At 48.3% G+C, this 22,957-nt stretch overlaps 3 protein-coding genes across 17 annotated transcripts in view; 2 read left to right on the top strand and 1 right to left on the bottom strand.

Annotated features, from left to right (window-relative positions):
• Window positions 1-3,397, top strand: part of LOC6587195 (mediator of RNA polymerase II transcription subunit 15) — a 29,502-nt gene extending 26,105 nt beyond the window's left edge. The window contains exons 6-9 of one of the 3 annotated variants that reach the window (XM_026984578.1): window positions 42-135; window positions 206-343; window positions 849-1,290; window positions 2,020-3,397. In XM_026984578.1, the coding sequence (XP_026840379.1) occupies window positions 42-135; window positions 206-343; window positions 849-1,290; window positions 2,020-2,545 (1,200 nt within the window). In that variant the 3' untranslated portion in view covers window positions 2,546-3,397. Of the gene's footprint in view, window positions 1-41; window positions 136-193; window positions 344-848; window positions 1,291-1,948 lie in introns of all 3 variants that reach the window. The other 2 variants (XM_026984579.1, XM_026984580.1) reach the window with 2 other exon arrangements.
• Window positions 3,398-3,668: 271 nt separating this feature from the next.
• LOC6587577 lies at window positions 3,669-4,804 on the top strand. Its single transcript, XM_002013512.2, has 2 exons — window positions 3,669-3,731; window positions 3,791-4,804. The coding sequence occupies exons 1-2, from the start codon at window positions 3,700-3,702 to the stop codon at window positions 4,758-4,760; spliced, it is 1,002 nt and encodes a 333-aa protein (XP_002013548.1). The 5' UTR covers window positions 3,669-3,699; the 3' UTR covers window positions 4,761-4,804.
• A 618-nt stretch (window positions 4,805-5,422) lies between these two features.
• LOC6587608 (serine/threonine-protein kinase Doa) overlaps window positions 5,423-22,957 on the bottom strand; it is a 40,023-nt gene continuing 22,488 nt past the window's right edge. For 3 of the 13 annotated variants that reach the window (XM_026994710.1, XM_026994707.1, XM_002013511.2), the window contains 9 exons: window positions 8,887-8,962; window positions 8,128-8,194; window positions 7,957-8,070; window positions 7,788-7,878; window positions 7,548-7,718; window positions 7,311-7,480; window positions 7,136-7,249; window positions 6,856-7,046; window positions 6,654-6,781 (listed from right to left, as the gene is read on the bottom strand). In XM_026994710.1, coding sequence (XP_026850511.1) covers window positions 6,654-6,781; window positions 6,856-7,046; window positions 7,136-7,249; window positions 7,311-7,480; window positions 7,548-7,718; window positions 7,788-7,878; window positions 7,957-8,070; window positions 8,128-8,194; window positions 8,887-8,962 — 1,122 coding nt within the window. Of the gene's footprint in view, window positions 6,782-6,855; window positions 7,065-7,135; window positions 7,250-7,310; window positions 7,484-7,547; window positions 7,719-7,787; window positions 7,879-7,956; window positions 8,071-8,127; window positions 8,195-8,886; window positions 8,963-10,807; window positions 11,344-11,385; window positions 12,698-13,970; window positions 14,500-16,422; window positions 16,887-18,583; window positions 18,637-18,693; window positions 22,411-22,957 lie in introns of those variants that run through there. The other 10 variants (XM_026994703.1, XM_026994709.1, XM_026994712.1 and 7 more) reach the window with 9 other exon arrangements.

Raw genomic sequence — 22,957 nt, 5'->3', positions numbered from 1 at the left:
ATCCCCTTTTGACTCATTATTTAACCATCCTTTCGTGGCAGGTGCAATGCGTCTCCAGCTCGGAACCGGATGCCGCCGTCTCGCCGCAGAGTGTCGAGAGTCGGCAGTCGCCATCTTCCACAGACTGTGAGCGGAGTGAGTACTGCTGATCATCCATGCGGCATGTGGCATGTGGCAGCCATTCTCTAATCAGACTTCCTTTCAGGCTTCGGCAACAGCAGCAGCAGCAGCAATCTCTTCACGCAGCCGAGTGGGATGTACAAGCATTCGGAACCGAAGATTCGACGGATACACATCACATCGCAGGCGGCGCTCGAGAACGGGATGAGCCTGATGGGCCAAGGTATGCGACTGGCCAACTCCAGCTCTCGTTCAAACACCACATCTGCCTCCATGCCCATGTCCATGTCCATCACATCGTCATCGTCGTCTTCGTCGTCCGCTGGAGCCACTCATGTGGCGGGGGGTCAAAGCCAGGGCCATCGCCCGCTCATGCACCTCCGACAGCCGCCAGTCGGGCAGCACAACAACAACAACAGCCACCATAACAACAACAGCAACACCACCTTCCTCCATAATCACAAAGTAGTTAACATTGATTACCAGGGTAAGGCCGTAACCGCCGTAAGCGCACCTCTAATGTCCAGCACTAACTGCATCCACCACAACACACTAACCATCCACACTGCGATGACGCGACTCAGCGCAATGACCACTGCATGACCAGCCTTGTACCGCTTGTAATTCTCGCTCTGCCTGCTTGTAATCCGTGGTGCTGGTATCGCCTCTTCCATGTCCACCCATGTCCCATGTCCAAGTCTCTATGTGCCTCTGTGTGCCTTCCGTAGAGTCGCCCAGCACAACGCAGCCCCTGTCAGCGGCCGCAGCAACAGCAGCAACAGCAGCAGCCGCATCACCAGGCGCCACATCATCCACCACGATGCCGGAGGCCAAGACCAAGACCACACCAACGAAACGATCGCGTCGCCCACAGCGCGGCTCTGGCCGTGGCACATGCCACACAACCACTGCCACTCCGTTAATGCCGCCTCGATCGTTTGCAATTGGGGAACTGATTTGGGGTCCGGCACGGGGCCATCCCGCCTGGCCCGGGAAAATCGTCAAGATGCCCGACGGCGTGTGCACGCCCTCGCAGCAGTTCGACCACGTGTGGGTGCAGTGGTTCGGCGGCGGCGGCCGCTCCACCTCCGAGCTGATTCCGGTCAACTCGTTGCAAAGCCTCTCCGAGGGTCTAGAGGCGCATCACAAGGCCCAGAAGGACACCAGAAAGTGAGCATCCATCCGGTTGAAGAGTGGGGAACACAATTCAGATTCAGATGAGATTCAGGAAGAGAAGGGGGAGAAGATCTAGCGAACACCAGAGGACCAGCACCGTAGACTAGAACATTATTAGACGTAGAATGAATATACGTATATTTTCGATATATATTTCCTTTATATGAATGTACTTTTCTTTATAGATTTATCGTAAGAGTTTTATTTTGCCATTCGCCATTTTAAATTTTGTTTTCTAGCAATTTTTATCCATTTTGCAGATACTTTTGTAGTTGTTTTAATTGAGAATTGATTACAATTTGAATAAGTAGATAGAATTTTGTTATTGTTAGCAAATTTAATTGATTTAACTTTGATTTACTCTTTGTATTCGATTTTTAATTTGCTAATTAATCTTCTCGTTTCTTTTTTTGATATGCGCTGAACCTGAACCAAAATTATATCCTGCCCTGCCAACCCCAACGTGTATAACTCTCTGTGCTCCATGCGTGTGTGTGTCTATATGCATAACCATCAACATGAACATCATCATCACCACTCGACACTCGCAAAATAATAAAATAAAATAAAACCAACCCAAAACCCGAACTCCAAAACCACACATACACACACACAAAACACTCCACTCCCCGACCATCATCAAACCACAAAGGAGCCGCAAACTGAACTCGCAACTCGAGCGGGCTATACAAGAAGCAATGACTGAGTTGGATAATATTTCAGCCTCCTCGACACCCACATCTGTAGCCACAGCGGCAGCAGCATCCTCATCTTCATCCGCTGCTTCTCCTCCGGCAGCAGGACCAGCAGCATCGGCAGCATCAGCAGCAGCCGCAGTAATTCAGCCATCGCCGCCACAGCCCTCTTCAACGAACAACAAAATAAATGGACTGGCGCGGAGCAAGCGCCAGCAGGCCAGCACAAGTGGAGCCAACAGCATGGTGCTGACCGCCAGCACGGCGGCCACGCTGAGTGGCCTCTTCAATCAGCAGCAGCAACAGCAGCAGCAGCGAGCCAAGCCCATACGCATTGCGCCCGCTCCACCATCCGCTTCAGTGGGCATGGGAACAGCAGGGGCAACAGTCACGGCAGTGACTGCCAGTGGAGGATCAGAACTTGCGCCTGGGGGCAGGACGGAGATCCTGAAGCTGGCCAAATGACCTGCGTTGTCGGCGTTGTCGTCGACAGTAAGCACAGCGAACTACACGCTCGTCATTGGGCACAAGTAGGGGCCAGGCCACAAACTTAGTATATAAATACCTACAGCATATGAATGTGTAACTATGTACGAGTAGAAAATCAGTTTAGTTAGATGTCTTCCTCTGGCTCAGCTCAGAGACAGAGTGTCGCTTTGGAGTTGGTTGTTTTCTCTTGTTTAACAGACCCACACGACTCCCTGTTTAGTTGCGTCGCCGGGCGGCGCTGCCACACATTTGAAATAGACAATAATGCATCCAGAAAATGTTAATCGAAATCGAATTACAAAAGATGGTTCTAACCATAAGTGAGCGACAGGTTTTGTTGCTTCTTAGACAGCGCTGCGGCGCAGAATTTAAGTTGTTTTGTATATACACATATTATATATATTTAACTATATATATATATATATAGATATCCCTAACCCTAACCCTAACAGATGTACATGTTAAGTATTTATTTATTGCGTATAGATTTAGGTTCTTATAGGTTCTTGTTTTCGTTGCAATTTGTAGATCTAACCATTATTTTTATAAATAGGTAGCCTAAGACGAACTTTAGCCACTAAGTTCAGCACTGGATAACCATCAATTACTCGATTAAATATGTACTTTGGCTTTACTGAACAAATCCATACAAAAACAAATAACGAAAGAATCAAAAGCAGCTATATTTGTGCCCGGTTAACTCAACAAACCAACAAATTATTTATGTCGTACCGTATGCGAATGCAAACACACACACACACTGAGAAAATCGCGAAAAGAAGCAAATAAAGAGAAATTATATTTATAAATTGTTATTATTTATTTAGTTGAAACTATTGTAAAATTATAATTGTACAACAAAATGCAAGAAACGAATTCACACTTAGCGGAACCACAAAAACAAATAAATTAATAAATGGAAAACAATAGATGGTTAATGGTTAATTATTGGAATTGGGATAATATCAAGAATTTTTCGTGATCGGATTAGTCCTGTCAATCCATTGGCAACATAAGGAGGCATCAGCGAGGCACCTGCATATTGTGTTCGTTCAGACATTCTACCTATTCCTCATATCAGGTTATCTGTATATGGAAAGTTTTTGGTTTGTGAGGCATATTCCTGCCCCAGCAGGCTCAGGCACTCCAGTAAAGGCTTTCGTCATCGTTACACACAATTATTATACATTTTGTTCCAAAAAAATAAAAATCAGCAATTATGCCGAAAACGCATTTTTCCCCTAACCGGATGTAAGTGTGACTTCCATGGGCACCTTATTAGATCCTAAACCTCTTTCCTCTGCTTTCAGGCTGATGACAAATGATGAAAAACTGAAACTCTCGAAGCCTCCGACACGGATGCAATTCAAATCATCATCTTCAGAATCAAGCAGCGACACTTCATACAGCACGTCGGCATCCTTGCAGTCATCGGTCATTAGTGAAAAGTTAGGGGCCCAGAACGATCATTACATGTTGGAACGAAAAGTTACCTCTGTAGAGCCATCGATCTACGGAAACGTGGTCGAGCCTATTATCGAAGACAACGAGCTAGAACCTATAGCATGTTCAAAAAAGCCATCGGTCTGTAGGGAAAAGGTCGAGTTTCAAATGGATGATACTTTGTTGGATCCTCAGCCGTCGTCGTCAAAGACGGCCAAGGACTTCTGCCACATAAGCTCCCCATGGCTTATCGGCGACTCTCAGCTGAAGGCCACCGACAACCTCCCACACATAAAGGAGCATAGCAGAACGAAGGCGAACAAAATGGTGCAGAAGATAGTGACGAAGACGAAAGCGAATATAATGATAAACACGGCACAGAAACGCAGAAAAGCAGCTCGCCCTGATAATGTTAAAAAATCACGCGACATTATCCAGCGTCTAGATGAGCGGCTGGAGGCAATCCAGTCAGCCCTTCAATCTATGATCCGTTTCTCAGTTGATGATCAGCCACAGCCAGCAGTGGTTCCGTGTGATGCTTCTAAAAGAAATCCCGAAAATTTACCTGAGGTCGCACCAAACGATCTTCTTGCCTTTGTGGAAACTCTCGTCCAGGAATTTTGTGACGTAGTTTCACAGGTGTTCAGCGTGAACTCATGTCTTTTCACATGTCTCGTGGTGCTGCTCCTGATCAGTATTGTCTTGTGGTTTTACAAGGAAGAAGTCTGGGGGTTCAGCACGGAGGAAGGTCGCTACCAGGCCAAAATGCGCAAGTCGGGTCCGTTACTTAAGTGCTTGATCTTTTTGCTGCGGCAACTCAATGTCCCAATCTTCTAGGCGTTCGAGAATTTCAGTTGGCTTCACATATTTTAATAATAAAATGTAACCAATTACTATAAAACTATTCATTCCATTTCATGGACAATCATTGTCTTTAAGTCGTTCGGGGGTTTCTTCAACTTGTGTTTTATGTCTGCTCTACAAAACTAGAAACCCCGTGCATACACCGAAATAAAGGAGAAAAAGCGGGAGTAGAGTTGCCGCTCCACTACTCCACAGAAAGTGAACTGCATTGTGAAACAACAAGAGAACCAAAGCAGAAAGTGCAGTGTTTGGCTTGCTAGGGATGTCACCTACACAATAGCAGTTGCAGAGGCGTGCCGATCCTTTTTTTGGCAAAGCAAACTCCTCCAAACACTATGGAGAGCCTTCTCTAGAAGCTTGTGTATATTTATTGTATATTTATTATTATGTGTGCGAGTACTATAGACATCTGTGAGGTATCTTCTTTATTACCAATTTTTGGCACAAGCAGATAAGGTCCCAATCAACTCTAGATTTTGATGCTGATCGACAGTCTGGACCCTTACGATACTGGAAAAGTAGGTTCTCGACGAAAAGCGCATATTTTGTACCTCATAATTTTTTTAATTTTTGTTCATTTGGTTTTTGTTTTAAACCCGCTAAAAGGTCTGTCAGTGAATAAATAAAATAATAAATTGTTTTTTAAAGATTTATTTCAATTTGCAGTAACTTGACAATATTGGTTTTTTTATATCTTATAGGCTGGTGATCTGGTTAAATTGCAAATAATGTAATTTATAATTAATATTTATGTAATATTAAACTAACTCACAATCATTTGAATTAAGTATGTTTAGTATATGGGTATACATATACTTTCTCTAGGGTCCATACGGTATTATAGCATGTAATGGATAAATGTGTGTTGAGTTTTCGATATTCGACAATAGAACGAAAACGAACAAAACGGATTGGCGCGATAATTCTACACATCTGAAAACATCTCGTAATCTAAGAGAAATGACTCTGGGCTGCTACCGAATTTACACAAAATGCGCTGCGAACGCAAAACGCTATAGATGCATGCGGGGCGGGGCGGGGCGGCATAACAATTGCTCTTTACACTTACATATGTACATCGGTACATGAGTGGAGTGTGGTTACGAGTGGGGTACGAGTGATATAATGGCTTGCATTAGCTTACAGATCACGCTCTCGAAATGGTAAATGGTGTACATTTTGTATTAATTAATTACAACTTAGTCGAGATCCCATTGCAATGACAGGGTGGGTGCTGCTGATGGGGTTGCATATGCATATGCATTTCAACTAGCGCGATTTCAATTAGCGACTGACTTCTTACTTTTTTACATTTACAATTGTATCTTCGTTTCATCATTGCAGTCGGTTTTTTGCATCCATCTCGAGGTGCTCACATTTCAATGACATTTACAATTAGGTTGGTTGGTTCATTCAATCAGTGTCGGTGTCGGGGTTTGTGGGGAGACGCACCGCACTATCAATATTATACACGATTTGGTTATTATTACAAAACAAACACTATAGGCGGGTATGATACAATGCACAGGCGCAATCGTGGCGCTACACAGCTCTGAATGATGCGCAGCAACATGCGCATGGTAAAATGGTATAGTATGTATGTATATGAGAAAACAATGTAGGATTTTTGTATAAGAAACATCTCTATACAAGTCAAGTTAACAAAACTAAAAAGTAAAAGACTTTTAGCACTTAAAATAGGGTTCGCCGTTGTGGTCGCTGCGCTTGCTCTCCGATTCTGCTGCTCCAGGACGTACCCGTCCCTGGACGTCTGTTGTCGCGTTGTGTTGTTGCTTTTGTGTAAGTTTGCATGATTGGACGCTTGATTAACGTTGCCTGTCAACAATAACCAAATCGCTGTAATTCTCATCTGGACAGACTGTGCGATCGCTCGCGGCTGCTGCTGCCCGACGAGAGGGGCTGCTTGCTGCTCATTTCACCAACCCGCTGGTGCGGTGGCAGCCGGTCAAAGAAGGGATGGCGTAGGGCCTCACCTGCAGAATTGGATGAAGGGTTTCGGTTAGCACAAAATCAAAATAGATAGTCTAGATGTAGGTCTCTATCTCACCTAACGTGATGCGGGATGATGGCTCATACTCCAGCATCTTCTTGATCAAGCCAAACAGCTCGCAGTGGTCCTCGCTGTCGCTCAGTTGGCACAGGAACAACGGCTTGCAGTGGTCGCGCACGTAGCGTCCCGCACTGGACTTCTCATCCCAATCCAACTTACCGTGGTAGAAGTACTTTGTTTTGGTTTTGCTATAAAGAGTATGGTTGCTACACATTAGACGATTTCGGTGAAGGGTACTGCGCTTTAGAATATGAAAGCATGAGCTGCATTGTATTACCGTGCCATGCGATATGGTATTTGTCCCAAGATGCGCTCCATCATGGCCAGATGCTCGCGATTGTCGTGCGTTTGGAAGAGTGTGATTCCCAGATATAGCTCAAACAAGATGCAGCTGTCAAGAATAAATGGTATGAGAGTATGCAAATGGTACAAGGTTTCAATCCCCTCCTTACCCAATGGACCAGACATCGCATGGCTGTGACCAGCCCAGCTCCAGTATGACTTCGGGCGCGCGATAGTGTCGCGTCGAGACAATTGTGCTGTGGTGCTCATGATCGAAGGTGGCCGAACCGAAGTCAATCAGACGAACGTCCGTGTTCTTGACACGTCGAACCTCCCGGTTCTGCTAGATAAAGTCGCGTGCGTTATAATCTATGATTGAAACGCAAGTGCTTACAATCTTCACTTACAATCTTATGGTTATAGTGAGCCGAGTAATCCGAGTCGACAAACAATATGTTCTCCGGCTTGAGATCTGTGTGCGTTAAACGATTGTCATGTAAAAATTTCACAGAATAGCATAATTGATAGGCCATGTGGCGCACTTGGTCCAGCGGGTATGGCTCATAGTTGTTCTCTCGCTAAAAATAATAGAAAATGGAAAATTCAGATAATGACAACCAAAATGACTCAATCTCTAATTGACTTACCAAAAAATCGAAAACACTTAGACCCAACATCTCAAAAACTATGCACATATGTCCATGGTAATCAAACCAGTCAACCATTTTCACGCACAAGCTGTAGAGATAGTGTGGGAGATAGAGGGAAATGTAGTTGTAGAGGATTGATTAGGGATGTGGGAAATGGCAGACTCACTGATCACAATGCGGATCCTTTTGTGCAATCTTCTCCAAGGCGTTGATCTCCAGCTTGGCAGCTTCGCGATACTTTTCCACATTCTTGATAATCTTTAAGGCCATGCAGTAATCACTGAAAAGGGAGAAGGGCATTAGTTACAGGGCTAGAGGCCTAGATTCGAGTACTTACCGCTCCATGTCTTTTACTTTGACCACACGTCCGAATGTGCCCTCGCCGAGTGTGGCCATGATCTTATCTGAAATTTGGCAAAAGGAAGGCAGTTTTGTAGTAGTGTCTCAGCCAATTGCATCGAGAGTGGTTGGTGTTAAACGTTAGTTAGTACTGTCTGTTCTAAAGCTAGACCTGTAGTAACACTTGAATAGCAACTAAATACGATGAGGTCTGGTCTACACCCAATAACCGAATCGGAGGACTCTAGGCAAAAAGTGTGCGCAAATGAGTTTGAGTTTTCATTTTTCATTTTCAATATTATTTCGTTAATTATTATTGTTTGAGATTGTGCGGCGCGCGAGCGAAAGTTTTCCCAAATGGGGACGGGGAAAATTAAGTTCGAGGCAAAAATTTAATTCAAAGACAAATTGCTTGAAAGGAAGTAACTGTCGAAAATTGTGTGAAAATTTTGGATGAGACGCGGCGCGGCGCGACGCGACTTTCGACCTTTCTGGTGTGTTTGTGTGTGTGTGTGTGTGTGCGGATAATTAACAAATAATAAAGAAAACTTGGAAAGAGTTTGAATTAATAAGAGAGTTACGAGTAGAGAAGAGAGTTGGAGTAGAAGCCTTTGTTTTGCCTTTCTCTTGTTATTTTTTCTTTTGTTTTTTGCTTGGCTTTGACTTTGAGTTGAGTGTTTTTCTTCTTTTTTTTTTTGTGGTTCTTTTCTAAACATAAATATGGAAGGAAAATTAAAAACAAAAAATTGTCACGAACATCTGTGGTGGAGAATGTCTCCGGTGTGGTAAATTAAGTGACCATCAGCATCATCTTGGATGACGGGCTTGGCTGTCTGTTTGGGCAAGCGAGCGAGCATTCGGGGAGCATTCGAGGAGCGGAGGAGCAATCGACGACGACGACGTGGGGACGTAGTTGTTGTTGTTGTTGTAGTTGTTGCAGGTGGTTGGTGGTTGGTTGTGGCAGCGATTGGATTGCATTGATGGGTGGTACATTCGTTGATCCGTTGAAAGGTAGCGAAACGACGGCGGGGCGAGCATTTGATAGCGAATTTGGTAGTGGGTTGTTGCAAGGCGGGGCGAGGTTGTCGTTGCAGTGGCAGTGGCAGTGGCAGTTCGGTGGGTGGCAGATACAGACGCGTACACAGATAGTGCGTTGTGTGTGCGTGTGTGGCAAACAGTATGTAATTTGAAAGAGAGAAAAAGAAACAAAAAAAGAAAGAGAAAAAAGAAACAAAAATAGATATATATATTTATATAGGCGATCCGATTGTCCAGCATAGTCCACAGATAGTCGTCGTCGTCCACGAGGCCGGGCCAATCAATACAATCCACAAGGATCCAGCGTTGGCACCACAGAGACAGCATCCATTGCAAGCGTCCACGGAGACCAACCAAATCCAATCCAAATCCATTATCATCCATTATCATCCGTTATCATCCATTATCATCATCATCATCATGTTGAGAGCGCACATCATCATCAAAAACCCATCATCATCATCATCATCATCATCATTGTGATTTACATCATCATATTCAGAAAAAACACGAGAAAAATACGTTTCGTTTGTTCGATAAGAAAATTAGTTCGGACAAATTTTTTGAGATTTGTGTGTTTTACAAAAATGGTTAATATTCAACAACAAAACAAGTACAACAAAGATCATAAAATATATATTGTCAAATATAAATATAACGCATATGGCATACATAACGCTTCATATACACATCTGTTTGTATATATGTATATGTATATAGTGCTATATATAGACGTGTATATATAGAAGTCTTTCATCTATATTCTCTGTGTGTGTGTGTATGTGTGTGGGTGTGTTTTGGGCAATAAAAAATCAATTCCAGCTTTGTATTTTATTTTCTTTTTTCTTTAAAGGTTTTCTTTTGGTAAAAGAACAAATTAAGTGCTGGAAAAAATCGTTCGTTTCGTTTCGTTTATGGGTCGTAGGGTCGTGTACATAAGTCGTTTTTTAGGTCATAGTTCCAGTTGTGTTTCTAGCAGAACGAACTGTAATATTCAATAGTTTTCGTAAGTTTATGAGTAGAATACGGTATGTTATTCTATTCTGGAGAGTACCCTCATTATATCAATGTCAGATTATAAAATATAAAAAATATAAAGTTTTGGGATCATTGGAATGTGAAGAAGGGTTGGAAATCCTGGAGAGAGTTCCCCTAAACTTTGATATACCATAAATGATCCCATTGGCATGTTAAAGTCTATTATAAGTCGTGTTTTCTTTGGGATTATAGATCAGTCCAGGGTTTTCAGATCGGTTGGGTGTGGTGTGTTCAGGGTTACGATTATATATAGTTCTCTTACGTTTTCCTCCGTGTTGCGGGCTTGGTTTTGGTTTTAGTTGCATGCAAAACAAAACGGTCTATCGATAGAGGCAGCCTCGACATTTCTCTGTTAGTTGGACATTCAACAAGAACACGATCCACTGGGATCCACTGGGATGTTAGCTGTTTGATCTGCAAGTCTGTTTGGGGGTGAGTAGCTTGGAAGGAAGGGGCGGGGTGGGGTTCGAAATTGAGGGGTAGCAGTTGCAGTTGCAGTTGCAGTTAGGGCAGTCGGCGCCAACAAAGCTCAAGCCAACAAAGCTGCATCGTCGATAAGACGATTAGACGGTATGGTATGGGGTGCTACAACGGCTGCTTACAAAGGTCGAGAGTGTCTTTGGAATGCGTGATCTCTGGAAGAGCGCCGACGAGGTGGCGCTCTTCGACAGCAGGTAGTGGTCCTGCTGCTGCTGCTGCAGGTAGTGCGACGAGGCTGACGATTGCTGCTGCTGCTGGTGGTAGGCATCCAGGCGGGGCCGCTGATACAGGGAGCTGCCCGGGCCCAGGCCATTCGTCCGCCGACTGCCGTACGGATCGGGTAGGTAGCTCGAACCGGAACCCGATCCTAGGCTGGGCTTGTAACGATCGAATTCGCTCAGCACAGCGGCGGTGCGCGAACTGGCGCCCTGATACCTCTGCTGCTGGCGACGCGCATCCGCTGCCGCCAGTCGCGCCCCGATACCGCCAAAGGCCAGGGCCCCGGAGCTGGAGGAGTGCGTCAGGAGGTTGCTCGTCGGCTTGTATTTGGACAGGTCATTGTTATTGCGATCTGAGGAGTGGAGGGGCAGAAAGCGGCTCTTGTTGGTGGTGCTGGAGCCAACTGCTGCTGCTGCGTGTGCTGTTGTTGCTGCTGCCGCTGCCGCCGTGTGTGGCAGAGAGTGGTTGTTAGAGAGTGGACCAGAAGTGCTAGTGGATGATGAGGTGGTGGCTAATGGAGGAGTAGTAGTTCTGGTGGTGCCATTGACAGAGGGGGAAGGAGGAGGAGTGTTGGCCTTGTCTGTTGTTGTGGTGGAGGTGGCAGTGTTGCATGTTGTGTTGGTTAGTGGCACACCAGTCGCCGAATCTGTGCTTGTTTCGGTCTCTGTCTCGCCATCGACTTCGTCGCAGCTACTCTCCGACGTGCTGGAGGAGCCACTGTCACCATCATCGCTGTCGTCTGTAGTTACTTTTTTGCTGCGCGACTTCTTCTTGGGGGCCGCCTCCTCCTTTGGGGCCTCCAGGGCAGCCGCTGCTGCTGCTGCCTTTGCTGCTGCTGCTGCTATTGCTGCTGCCTCCTTTGCTTTGGCAATTGCCTCTTGCTCCAAGGCGGCCGCCGCTTCAGTCTTCTTGGCCTCCGCGGCCGCTTCCTCCTCGCGCTTGACGCGCTCCCGCAGCTCGCGGCGCTTGCGCATGCGCTCCTCGAACTTCTTGGCCTCCAGGAACTGGTTGTCCTCCCGCAGGAGCAGCAGAATGGCTGCATTGTCCTCCGAGGAGCGATCGTCGGCCAGGATCTCCCGCTCTTCGGCGGTCAGCTCGGGCGGGGGCTGCTCCCTGCGGCGGTGGGCGAAACGGTTTCTCGAATTCAGCGGACGATCCTCCATGGATGCCGCTGCCGCTTGTCTCCCGCTCTCCATGATCTCGGCGGCCAGGAGATTCTCGTTGGTCTTGTTCCGGCCGTAGGCGCGGCTTGTGCGGCCCCCAAAGGGTGCTGCTGCCGCCGAAGGGTCCTCTTCGCCTCCTCCTCTGCGACCGTAGCGGCTGGAGGGGTAGCCCGTGGCCCCGCCCAGACGCAGGGCGTCGTGGTAGTCATACCGACTGCTGTAGTCCACCGGGTAGTTCTCGTCCAGCAACCGGTTGCCGCTGGTCAGGTAGCCACTGTCGTTGGAGTCGGCCATATAGCCGCCGGCGCGCTGCCGTTGCGCCCGCGTCCGGTACGGTGTTCGCTCCTTGCGATCTGCGGCATTGAAGGAGCTCGAGGAGAGCTTCGATTTGGCCAACTGGTGGGCAGTGGCCGAGCGCGCTAGCCCACTGCTGGCACCATAGTCGTCCGGTTCCAGGGTCTTGTCGCGATCCTCCTCGTGGCGACGCCTGCCAGCCGCACGCTCCAGTATGTCCGAATATTTATTCTCCAGGCGGGAGATGGCCGACTGCTTGCCAGCCCCCACTCCCGTTCCCGTGCCCGTTCCCGCTGTGGTTGGCGTCTTATCTTTGTCCAGCAGCAAGTCCCGACGCTGTGCGTCACACGCAAAGAGAAAACCAGACGCAGAAGTGCACAAGTTGGATTTAGATACGGTTTTGAACGGGGGATTAAATGGTTAATGGAGAGGGAAAGTGCTTAAGAGCGGCGCTCGTGTGAAACCAACGGTAACGACGGGCGTAAAACACTCTTTACGCTCTGTCTGCGTAGCACACGCTCCACAAAAGAGGAGTCCCAGACGATAGACGGCTGTAGGCAGACCCCAGACCCCAGACCCCAGTCCACAGACCCTAAACGCAGACCTAGACCCAGAGACAAGAGTCGCGCACTCGGGGCCAAATGTTGGAACCATTTAAACGGCCTTTTCGGCAATGGCTAATTATGGTGTTTTCGGGTGCCTTTTCATTCCGCATTGCCATTAAAGTGGGGACTTTCTCTCTCTCTGTGTCTCTCTCTGGGGTTAAGGCATTCTTGTGGCATGGAAAAGGGGCATGCATGCACGCACGCAGAGCGCAGAGAGAGAGAGAGAGAGAGAGAGAGTGTAGCTTGTGGCCAAAGGGGATACCCTTTATATTCATTTCGAATGCCTTAAGCGAAAAATCTAAACAAAAAACGTCCACGGCGCGACGACCTTCAAAGTTTATATATACAAAAATGTCTGAAGAAAAAATCGTGAAAATTATACACACATCTAAGAGATCTCAGAGATCTCAGATGTAGAGATAGAGATACACAGACTAGACCCAAAATACATGCATATATCTTCCTATATAGCAGAGGCTCTTGGAATCGAAAATAAATTCGACAAACGTAAACGTAAACGCAAACGCACACGGCACAGAATGAATCTTTGAGATATAGAAAGATAGAGAATATATCGGGTGGGCATGTATTCGTATGTAGGAACACGCTCGCTATAAAACGCTGGCCGTGTGGGTTCCGATAGCTACACAGACTCGTATATCTGTCAGTCTATAGGCGAGGGAAAACTTTCTATATGTGGCAATGGGGAATGAATGGGGGTCCATGGCTGCCACAATGCAATGCAACACTGTTCTATATAAAATAATTACTCGACAGAGGTTACGGGCTCAACAGTTGTCAAAGATTTAGGTCGGACTCTGAGTCATGGACAGGTGAGAAGATCTCTCGTCTGCAGAACAGAAATATTCCAAAATGTGAAATGCCCAACAGGTGAGTCATGGGTCTGGCTGGCCGACTGGGGTCCGTCGCATCCATTGGTTTGCACACCGCTCTGTAGCACTTTCTCGCCCTCTCTGGCGGGCGTTTATGAAAGCGATACTAACATCATCCAGGTCCCGATCCCTGTCCCGCCGGCCACCCCCCAGGCCGCGTATCAGCGGCTTGTAGTAGCCGCCCACGGGACTGAGGTGGGTGCGCAGTCTGTCCAGGGCGTTCGCTGTGGTGGAGCTCTTTTGGTAGCGACCCATGATGGCGGCGGTGCTGCTGCCACTCCCACTTCCGCTGCTGCTGGTGGGGTGGTAGCCCAGTCCGCCGCCTGGATAGTAACGTCTGTGGCGGTCGCTCATGGCGTTATCTCGTTCTCGTTCTCGTTCCCGTTCCCGATCGCGTTCCTTTTCCGCTTCCGGGTGTCTCCGACTGGAGGAGCTGGACGACTTATCCGAGCTCCGGCGACGTTTGCTCTGCTTCTGTGAGGGATTTGTCTTGCTTTTGCTGCTGCTACTGTTGTTGTTGTTGCTGTCATTCGTGGGAGTCTTGGAGGAGCTCCTGCGTCCTGGTTTTGGATCTTTGCTGTTGCTGCTGCTGCTGCTGCTACTATCTTTGGTATCCTCCTCGGCTATGGCGGCTGCCGCTCTATAATGCACGAAAGAGATCGATCCCAAACAGTTTTCAGATTCGGCTGGGCTTTAAGGGGGATGGGATTTTCCTTTTGCTTTCTTTTGATTGCTTTTCTTTCGTTTTCCACGCGACGAACGGACGGTCTCGCGACGGACGCGCTGCCACGACACGGACCAAAAATTAACTGAGGAAAATTTTCGGAAAATTCATGCGACGACCAAAAAGAGACCGAGAAGAAGATCAAGATGAAGGAAATGCGAGGCATTCACAAGAAGATGAAAATATTGAGGAATCGTTTTTATTTTTGGTGAAAAGTGTGAAAATATTGCGCACTTGCGCGCCACACAGAGAGCCAGAGAGTGCGGAAGAGAGAGAGAGCGACCCAAAAGAGTGGAGGAGAGACGAGAGCAGGTAACATGTGTGGACGAGTGGGTGGATAGTGATAGGAAGAACGGTTCTTTTGTTTGCCAGCTGCGCGCGCGGTTTAAAACGCACGCGAATCACGCACACGCTTGCGCTTCATTCAGAATGCAATCCATTCTGTTTCTGTAAATTGTAAAATAAATTCGTTTCCGTCAGTTTGCGGGCGGTGCAAAACAGGGAAGCGAAACGATCGTAGCGATCGAAAGTGACGCGCAAGAAGGGGATGGGGCGGCGAGCGCTTTTCACAAGAAAAGCCTTGAACTCTTGCCGACGGAACGCAACGGGCGAGCAATAAAAGTTCTGTGTTGTTGAAGAAAAATTATATTTACAAAAACAGAACAAAGCGTAATACACAATTTACGTTTTATTTTAAACGTGCGCGCTCGCATATAAATAATAAAGGAGTAATTGCAGTAGACGAAGAGAGAGCACGAAAGAGCAGAGCAAATATTCAAAGAGAGAGAGAGCGAGAACGAGAGCGGAAGCAAAGTGAATGCTTTTTCAAACGGTTATTTAAAAGTTCTACTAGAAGAGAGGAGATCGAAAGGAGGAAGCCCGAAAACGCAGACAGCGAGAGGCTGCAGAGACAGGGAAGCTTCTCCGGAGCTTTTTCGGCTGCAGTGCAACGCTGTGTGTTTGGTCAAACTTTTGTGCCATCAAAAGCTCAGGCAAAAAAGGAAAGAGTATAACGAGTATATTCCGCTACTCCCATGACTTGGTTATGAGGGGAATATATAAATACTCCCTCGTTGAACACTCTTTTCGAAATATCCGACCTCTGGATCACTGCACTTGCTCTTTGCATGATTTATGACTGTCGGAATCAAAATGAAAATGATAAATCAAAATTCATCGGGAATTAGTACACTGGAATCATGTCAAGCACACTTTTATGGCATTAATTGTGGAATTTGATTTATGGCAATATTTTCACACTTTTTTGCACGATTACTTATGAGGGGAAACTTTCCGAGAGAGAGAGAGGAGTGGCATTTACACTGGAACTACTACTGGAAGTTCAAAGAAAGGGGTTCCTTCTCCTTTACACTGGAACCAGTAAAAGTTTAAAGGGCAGGGGGTGATCAGGCGGCAGGCAGCGATTGCCCCGAAGTTCAACGCGATTAAAAACGCACTCGAAACGTTTACATAATTGGCCTTCTCCGCCGACGAGGAGGAGGAGGATTATTTTGGCAGAAAGAAGATTGTAGCTACTGTCTGTATCGCGATGCGAGCGAGGCGGCTGCGCTGCAACTAAAACTCGTAATTACGCGTCGACCACGACCACTCTGCCGCAAATCAACGCCGATCGGACACCGAGGAAATTCAAATGAAAATAAAATCAAGTGAAAATAGAGAAGAAGGAGAATAAATAAATGATGATCGCCGCCGACAGAGAATTTTGACCGAGTTTTGTTGTTGTTGTTTTTTCTCTTGGACGAAAGAAAAGCAATAAGAAGGCAAAATTAAAAATAAATTATAAAAATCTTTTGCTTCATTTCCCTTTGCATCGATTACCGATTGCTGCTGCAACGTTTTTGTTGCTGTTGCTGTTGTTGTTGTTGTGGATTCTGTTGTTTATTATCAGGTCGTTCGCTTGGATTGCGTCGAAAGCGCTGCAGCAGACTGTTGCAGCTTTCGGAGAGCAGCTGTGTGACGCTGGCAGCGGTGGCGCTCCTCATGTACCGTCGCTGCTGTCGCGGCGCCTGCTGCTGCTGCTGCTGCTGCGGCGTTGCCGTTGCCGTCGCTGTCGCAGTCGCCTCGCCATCAGATGTTTTTCGATTTTCACTTGAATTTGGCAAAATCTTTTCGCTTTTCTCGCGATGAAAACGATTCAGAAATGTGGCCATATCGGCCACTTTTCGCTGTGTATTGGTTTCTGCGTGGGTCTCTCTCCCTCTCTCTCATCCGGCGGATGACGACAATCCGGATAATACTCAAAAAGCGAGAGAAGAAGAATCGATTCGATCGAGGGGGTTCGTTCTTCTGTCTAATTTATTAATTTGCTTTAATTTCTGGTATTTTGTTTAGCTGTTTATAGAGAGAGCGGGTGTTTTTCTTGTAGAAATGATGGTATTATATCGTATATAGTATATATCAAAGGTATAGACAGAACGGATCGGATCGGAGAGCGGAGCGGAATTTTGTGTAAAAATAATTGAAATTGTAAGAGATTTTTGCGGCAGCTTCGACGGAAATAGCCACACAACAGAAGAAGCAGTCGCCCCCACGGATCCACTGTTCAGATCAGCGACAATTTAAAGTCTATTTCCAATTCCATTTGCACTTTAGGTTGAAACTTTGGCTTGTTTTGCATTTTTGGGAAAACACACGCACTTTGAGCCATTTAATTATCCGAGAATTTCAGGAGATTTAGAGAGAACGCTGACGATTCCCCGAGCATTGGTAACGAAGAAACAAACAGAAACAGAAACAAAACCGAAACCGAAACAGAAATCAGCGCAACATCAACGAAAGCGCACGCCACAAATACTAATTATAAAGATTGAAAATATCGCCGATGTCAGAGTCGAAAGTGGCCGCCGCTGGCTGAGGCGAAGGCGAAAACCGTCCGTGCGGGAGAGCTGTGCGGCTGAGAACTGAGTGTGTGGCTGTGGCTATGGCTGAGGCCTCCTCTTCCCGTGGTTTCTATTATTGTTTGCTGCAGAAGAAAAGAACCGAAAAACTAGCCACAGCCACAGCCAGGAGAAGAATCGCCTGCACGAGTAACCGAGTAATACCCTTACTTTTGGAGCACTTCCTTCTTCCAAGTTTTACATACGAAAGAGAGTCGTAGGTGGTCAATCCTTACTGAAGTTTCACATTAATAAGAGCATTCAAGAGTCGTATAGAGAGAGAGAGCGAGCGGCAGATCGGGAGAGAGAGCGCTAGAGATCGCATCCACCATCTGGTGTTACATATTTTTAGATATCCCATTTTTCTCTGCTAAAAACGCGTTCCGTTCCGCGTATTGTTTAGTGCTATTTTTTTGTTGTTTAGTTATTAAAACAATTACATACAGTTTGGCAATATTTAAACAATAAACCAGCAGCAGCAGCAGGAGCGCCAGAGGCAGCGCCAGTGGTAGCATCATCAAGCAGTTAAAAGATTAGCCAAAAAAAAATTATAGCAACAAAATAAACAGACAATAAATTAAGTGGCCGCCGCGCTGGCTATTTATAGAGAGCAGCCCCCAAGGAAATTGACATTGAATTTCCCCCTTTTTCCTTAGCTTTCAGTCTGTCGATTGTGCAATGGTTTTGGTGCAAGAGTCTGCTGCCAAGAGCAAAGAGCCCCCAATCATCAGAAAGAGGTGTTTTTGGGGCTGTGGATGTTTCACACTTGAAAGGCCACAAAAGTACAGGAAGTACAAACTCGCACAGACACGGGGGGGGGGGCCACAGGCAGAGGCGAAGGCAATGGCAAAGGGAATCATCATCAGCATCAGCATCAACATCATCATGCTCTTCGTCAGAGGCCTTTTTTTGGAGAAGCCCGAGAACCGCACCGAATGACTCATCTGGTTATTTATGTGGCAAGTTCTTGATGATGGGCAGGGGGAAGGGGAGCAGCGGCAGACGCAGGGGGGGAGCAGTAGTGCTGTTAGTAGTGCAACGAAAAACACACACACAAAAATACACTAAATATGTATGATTTGTGGAATACATATAGAATCTACCTCGATAAAGTGCAATCCCAATGCGGATTTGGACATTTCATTTTGTTGTTGCTGTTGTTGTTGGTGTAATTGTGGTGCCTGCTGTTGTTGTTGTTGTTGTTGCTGTAGATGATGTGGTTGCTGTTGTTGTTGTTGATTTGAGTGATTGAATATGACAGAATTGCTTTGTTGCAACTGTTGTTGTTGTTGTTGTTGCTGCTGCTGCTGTTGCGGTTGCATCCCAGCCGTTGACGACGACGACGGTGACGCGTAATACAATTGCGTATTTGTATTTGGATCATATTGAAGCCCAGCGACGGCGCCCCCTCCTGTCGCTGCTCCTACCCCAACGGAAGCATTCAGAAATTGTTGCTGCTGCTGTTGCTGCTGCTGTTGCTGTTGCGTATGCGGATGCGTTGTCTGCTGCTGCTGCTGCTGTTGCTGGTACTTGACCGACGACTGCATCGGATTTGGCTTGGGATAGGCATACGGATCAAAGGTCTGCAGCGGCTTGCGTTCCTGCTGCTGCTGCGGCTGCTGCTTGGGGAGATTATAGTAATTGCGACTCATCATCCCCAGCCCAAAGTTGGAATGTGGCGGATGCTGCTGCTGGTGTTGCTGCTGATGGAGGAACTGCTGTTGGTGCTGCATGGCCGTGGGTCGCTGGGCAGAACTGAACGAGACAGAGTGCGCCAGGGGGCCGCCAACCCCAGAGCGAGGATAACTTATTTTGGAGGCAGGTTGTGGTTGTGGTTGTGGCTGAGGCTGAGGCGCCTGGTACGCTCCATACATTTGGGGCATCATGCCAGGAGGTGGCTGGAGCGACGGCTGTTGCTGTTGCCCAAATTTATTCTCCTTGTTGGTATTCTTCTGCAGAAAGAGAGCCAGGCCGGACTTGGGCGTCTGCTTAGATGCCGCTGCCACATGGGAGGATGAGTACGATTGCTGCAGCTTGTGGGGAAGATGTTGCTGTTGCTGTTGCTGCTGTTGCGGGTACATATGTTGTTGTTGTTGTTGTTGATGCTGCATGAAGGGATCACTGGATCCATTCATGGCCGAACAGGCAAAAGTGTTCCAATTCAGGAAGGGACGTTTATGCTGTGGGTATTGCTGCTGTTGTTGCTGTTGTTGCTGTTGCTGCAACAATCGCTGATAGCCACCCATCGGTAGCTGTGAGGTAGAATTCGACTTTCCAATGGGATAGCAGTTCCGCTGCTGCTGCTGCTGCTGCTGTTGCATCAACGGCTTCTGCGGGTCGTAGAGCTGCACTGGCACTGGTATCTGCGATTCGCCCCCATATTTGTTCCCGCCACAGCCGCTGCCGCTGCTGCTGCTGGCGTTCGTGGGGCCTTCGCCAACGGTTGCCCCCGTGATCTTCGGGTCTTTGTGCTGCTGCTGCTGCTGCTGCTGCTGCTGCTCTCCTCCTCCTGCTGCTGCTGTCAACGACTGCGACATGATGCTGCTGCTGCTGCTCTTCAACTTTAGCATGTCGTTCAGGCATTTCTCTAGCTTGTTCTCGACATCTTTCTGGCGCTTTGTGGCTGACGTTGCCGCCGCCGCTGCTGTTGTCGTTGTTGTTGCTGTTGGCATCTCCGAGATGATGTTGGCAGCCATCGAAGAAGATGACGATGCCCCTGTCCCTGCTGCTGCTGGGGTACTTTGTTGCGGTTGTTCACTTTGTTGTTGCTGCTGCTGCTGTTGCTGTGATGTTGTTGTTGTCGAAGTGGCATTTGTCGTCGTCGATGGGGCAATGTGGAACGAGGAGGTGAACTTCGAGAGCTGCGGCAGATGTGTGGTGCAGCAATTAGTGACCGTAAAGCTGCTCGTACTGATCGTACTATTGCTCTTCTCCGACTTGCGTTCCAGCGATGCCGAATCATCGCCGCCTGCCGAGGACATCTCCACCTGTTGCTGAGTGGAGGCTGCCTCTTGGGGGCGTCGAAAGAAGGCAGCCGCACAGCGTGGCGAGGGCACACAGGAGCTGCTGGAGCTTTTGGCCACAGCAGGCCCAGGAGCAGGAGGTTGCTGCTTGGCCAGAGGAGGTGCCACAGGTGGCGGGGCCTCCTTCCGTTGTGTCTGCGACATCAGTATCGCCGAATTGGAGGTGCTTCTGCTCAGCGACGGCAAGTTCTTCATGTAGCAGGGTATGTGGGTGCGGCTGGTGGTCCGCTGCAGACCTGCTCCTGGGACATGGCTCATGGAGACACTCTTGGGCAGAGGCTGCTGCTGCTGCGGCTGCGGCTGTTGCATTTGCTGCGGAGGCATCTGCTGCTGTTGCTGCTGCTGCTGCTGCTTGACGGGTACTCGACTGACAAATGGCGTCCCATTCGTGGCGGGGGAGCGCGGCTGCTCATTGCATATGAGCTTATAGAGATCATCCTTGGTGACGGCCTGGCGCACCTTCAGATCCAGGTGCGACAACGAGGCGTTCTTCTGCAGCTTGTGGGGATGCGAAGCCTGCTGTGGCCGCTGCAACTCCTTTTGGGCCGCCTCCGCCACAGTGGGATCGAAGATGGCCAACTTCTTGGCCGTCTTGGCATCCACCTTGAAGGGCTGTCCCGCATCCCCCAGCTGTGCCCCGCAGATCTTCTCGTAGTTCCAAAAAGTCCGCTTCGGCGTCTGCCGCTTCTGAGAGGAGCCGGCGCCGCCGGTGAGGTTTTCGCTCCAGAAGTCGTTCATCAGCTGCTTGTTCAGCGACAGATTCGAGCCGCTCTGCAGGCAATTCTTTCCGGGCAGCGGACGGAAGGGATTGACATTTTGGGGATTGGGCGTGCTCCCCAGCGGCATATTGGAGCTGGAGATGCTGCGCTGCAGCTTGGGTTCCCCTGCGTTCTGCGCAAAGATCGAGGGATACGCCAGGCGGAGGGGTGGCTGCTGCTGCTGCTGCTGCTGCTGTACCCTGGGATTCTGGGCAAAATTGATGGACGACGACTTGGACAGCGGACCCATGGAACTGGACGATCCAAAGGAGGATCCAGCTGGTGCTGGCGCTGGTGTTGGTCCCACCGGAGTGGTCTTCACCGATTGCTGCGAGTTGGACTTGGCCAGCGGCTGTTGCTGCCGCTTCAGGCGATCGTACAGATCCTCGCACTCCTGGAACTCCTGGTGCAGCTTCCTGTCCAGCTCGCTGTAGTCCGGCAGACTTTTCAGATACTTGTTCATCATCTCGATCTCCGCATCGTAGAAATTGGCATCCAGCTTGGCGCTGTTCGTGGCCGCCGCCGACTTTTCCTGCAGCTCCTGCTGCTGCTGGAGGAGCTTGTCCAGACTGATCTCCGTAGAGGACGCAGAAGCAGCAGCAGGAAGCGGCTGCTTTTTGGGCGCTCGACATGGCACTGGTGGCGGCGGCGAGGAGGATGGCGATGAGGAGGACGACAGCGAGATGCTCGAGGCGGGACTCGAGGCAATGGTGGCCATCAGGCGCGCAGGCAGCGCCGTGCCGGAGGAGCTGATGGTCCCAGTGGCCGCATTGTAGGCCAGCGGATGATGCTTCCGTGGCAGCGGCGGCGTCGACTTGGGACTCGCCGGCAGCAGAGGCCGATTCTTGCGCAGCGCCAGCGGCGAGGAGATGGGCGACCGCACGGCGCACTTGGTCTCTGGTATGCTGGACGACAGCACCGATGCAAACTGCGGGGAGACCACCTGCTGGAAGAACTGCTGTCCGCTCGCCGGTGGAGTCGGTGCGGGTTTCGGAGGAGCTGCCGCCTGCTGCATGCTGGCTGATGGCAGGGATTCCCTGGAACTCTCCTCCCTGGCTCTCAGTGTAGTCGCACTAGTCGTTGGGGCTGGAATTGGGCGAATTGGGCTTGGGCTTGGGCTGGGCTTCGCGGGGTGGCTTTGTGGTGGCACTGCAACTGCGGAGGATGTCTGGCCAACAACATCTTCACTCATTTAGGTTCTCCTTCTAAACCGTTCTAAAGTCGCGCGGGATCTGCTTTTGTTTATGGATCGATCTGCTTTTGGCAGAATATCAATTGTTATCAGCTTTTATTCCGCTTTGCTGTGATTTTATCGCGTATTCTTTGAGTTAGCGTTCCACCTGATTATTTTTGGTATTCTATTGTATACTAGATAGAGATTGTCGAGAGAGAACTACATACGAGAGGAAACGTTTGATGGGAACTATCAGTTGTGGACTATCAGTTAACCATATCCTGTGAACATTGTATGCTGCAGCCTACGTTCACGAGTGAATGGCAACCATTCCACTGGAAGCTTAAATGCTAGGTTACGTTCACACGTGATTGTTGTTCAGTTGGCAATCACAAAATCTCATTCCTTCACTCGTCTCCTAAGTAGCGAATGATTCTGTTCGCTAATGCGAAATTATTCTACGTTCACGCGTGAATGGCAATTCGAATGCCCATTCAGTTCATAGGAAACGAAACCGAAATC

This window comes from Drosophila persimilis, unplaced genomic scaffold (assembly GCF_003286085.1).
Source record: "Drosophila persimilis strain 14011-0111.01,24,50 unplaced genomic scaffold, DperRS2 tig00000000-arrow-pilon, whole genome shotgun sequence".
NCBI lineage: Eukaryota > Metazoa > Arthropoda > Insecta > Diptera > Drosophilidae > Drosophila > Drosophila persimilis.
The sequence above is the reverse complement of the archived record's forward strand: the minus strand, read 5'-3'. Positions and strand labels throughout refer to the sequence as shown.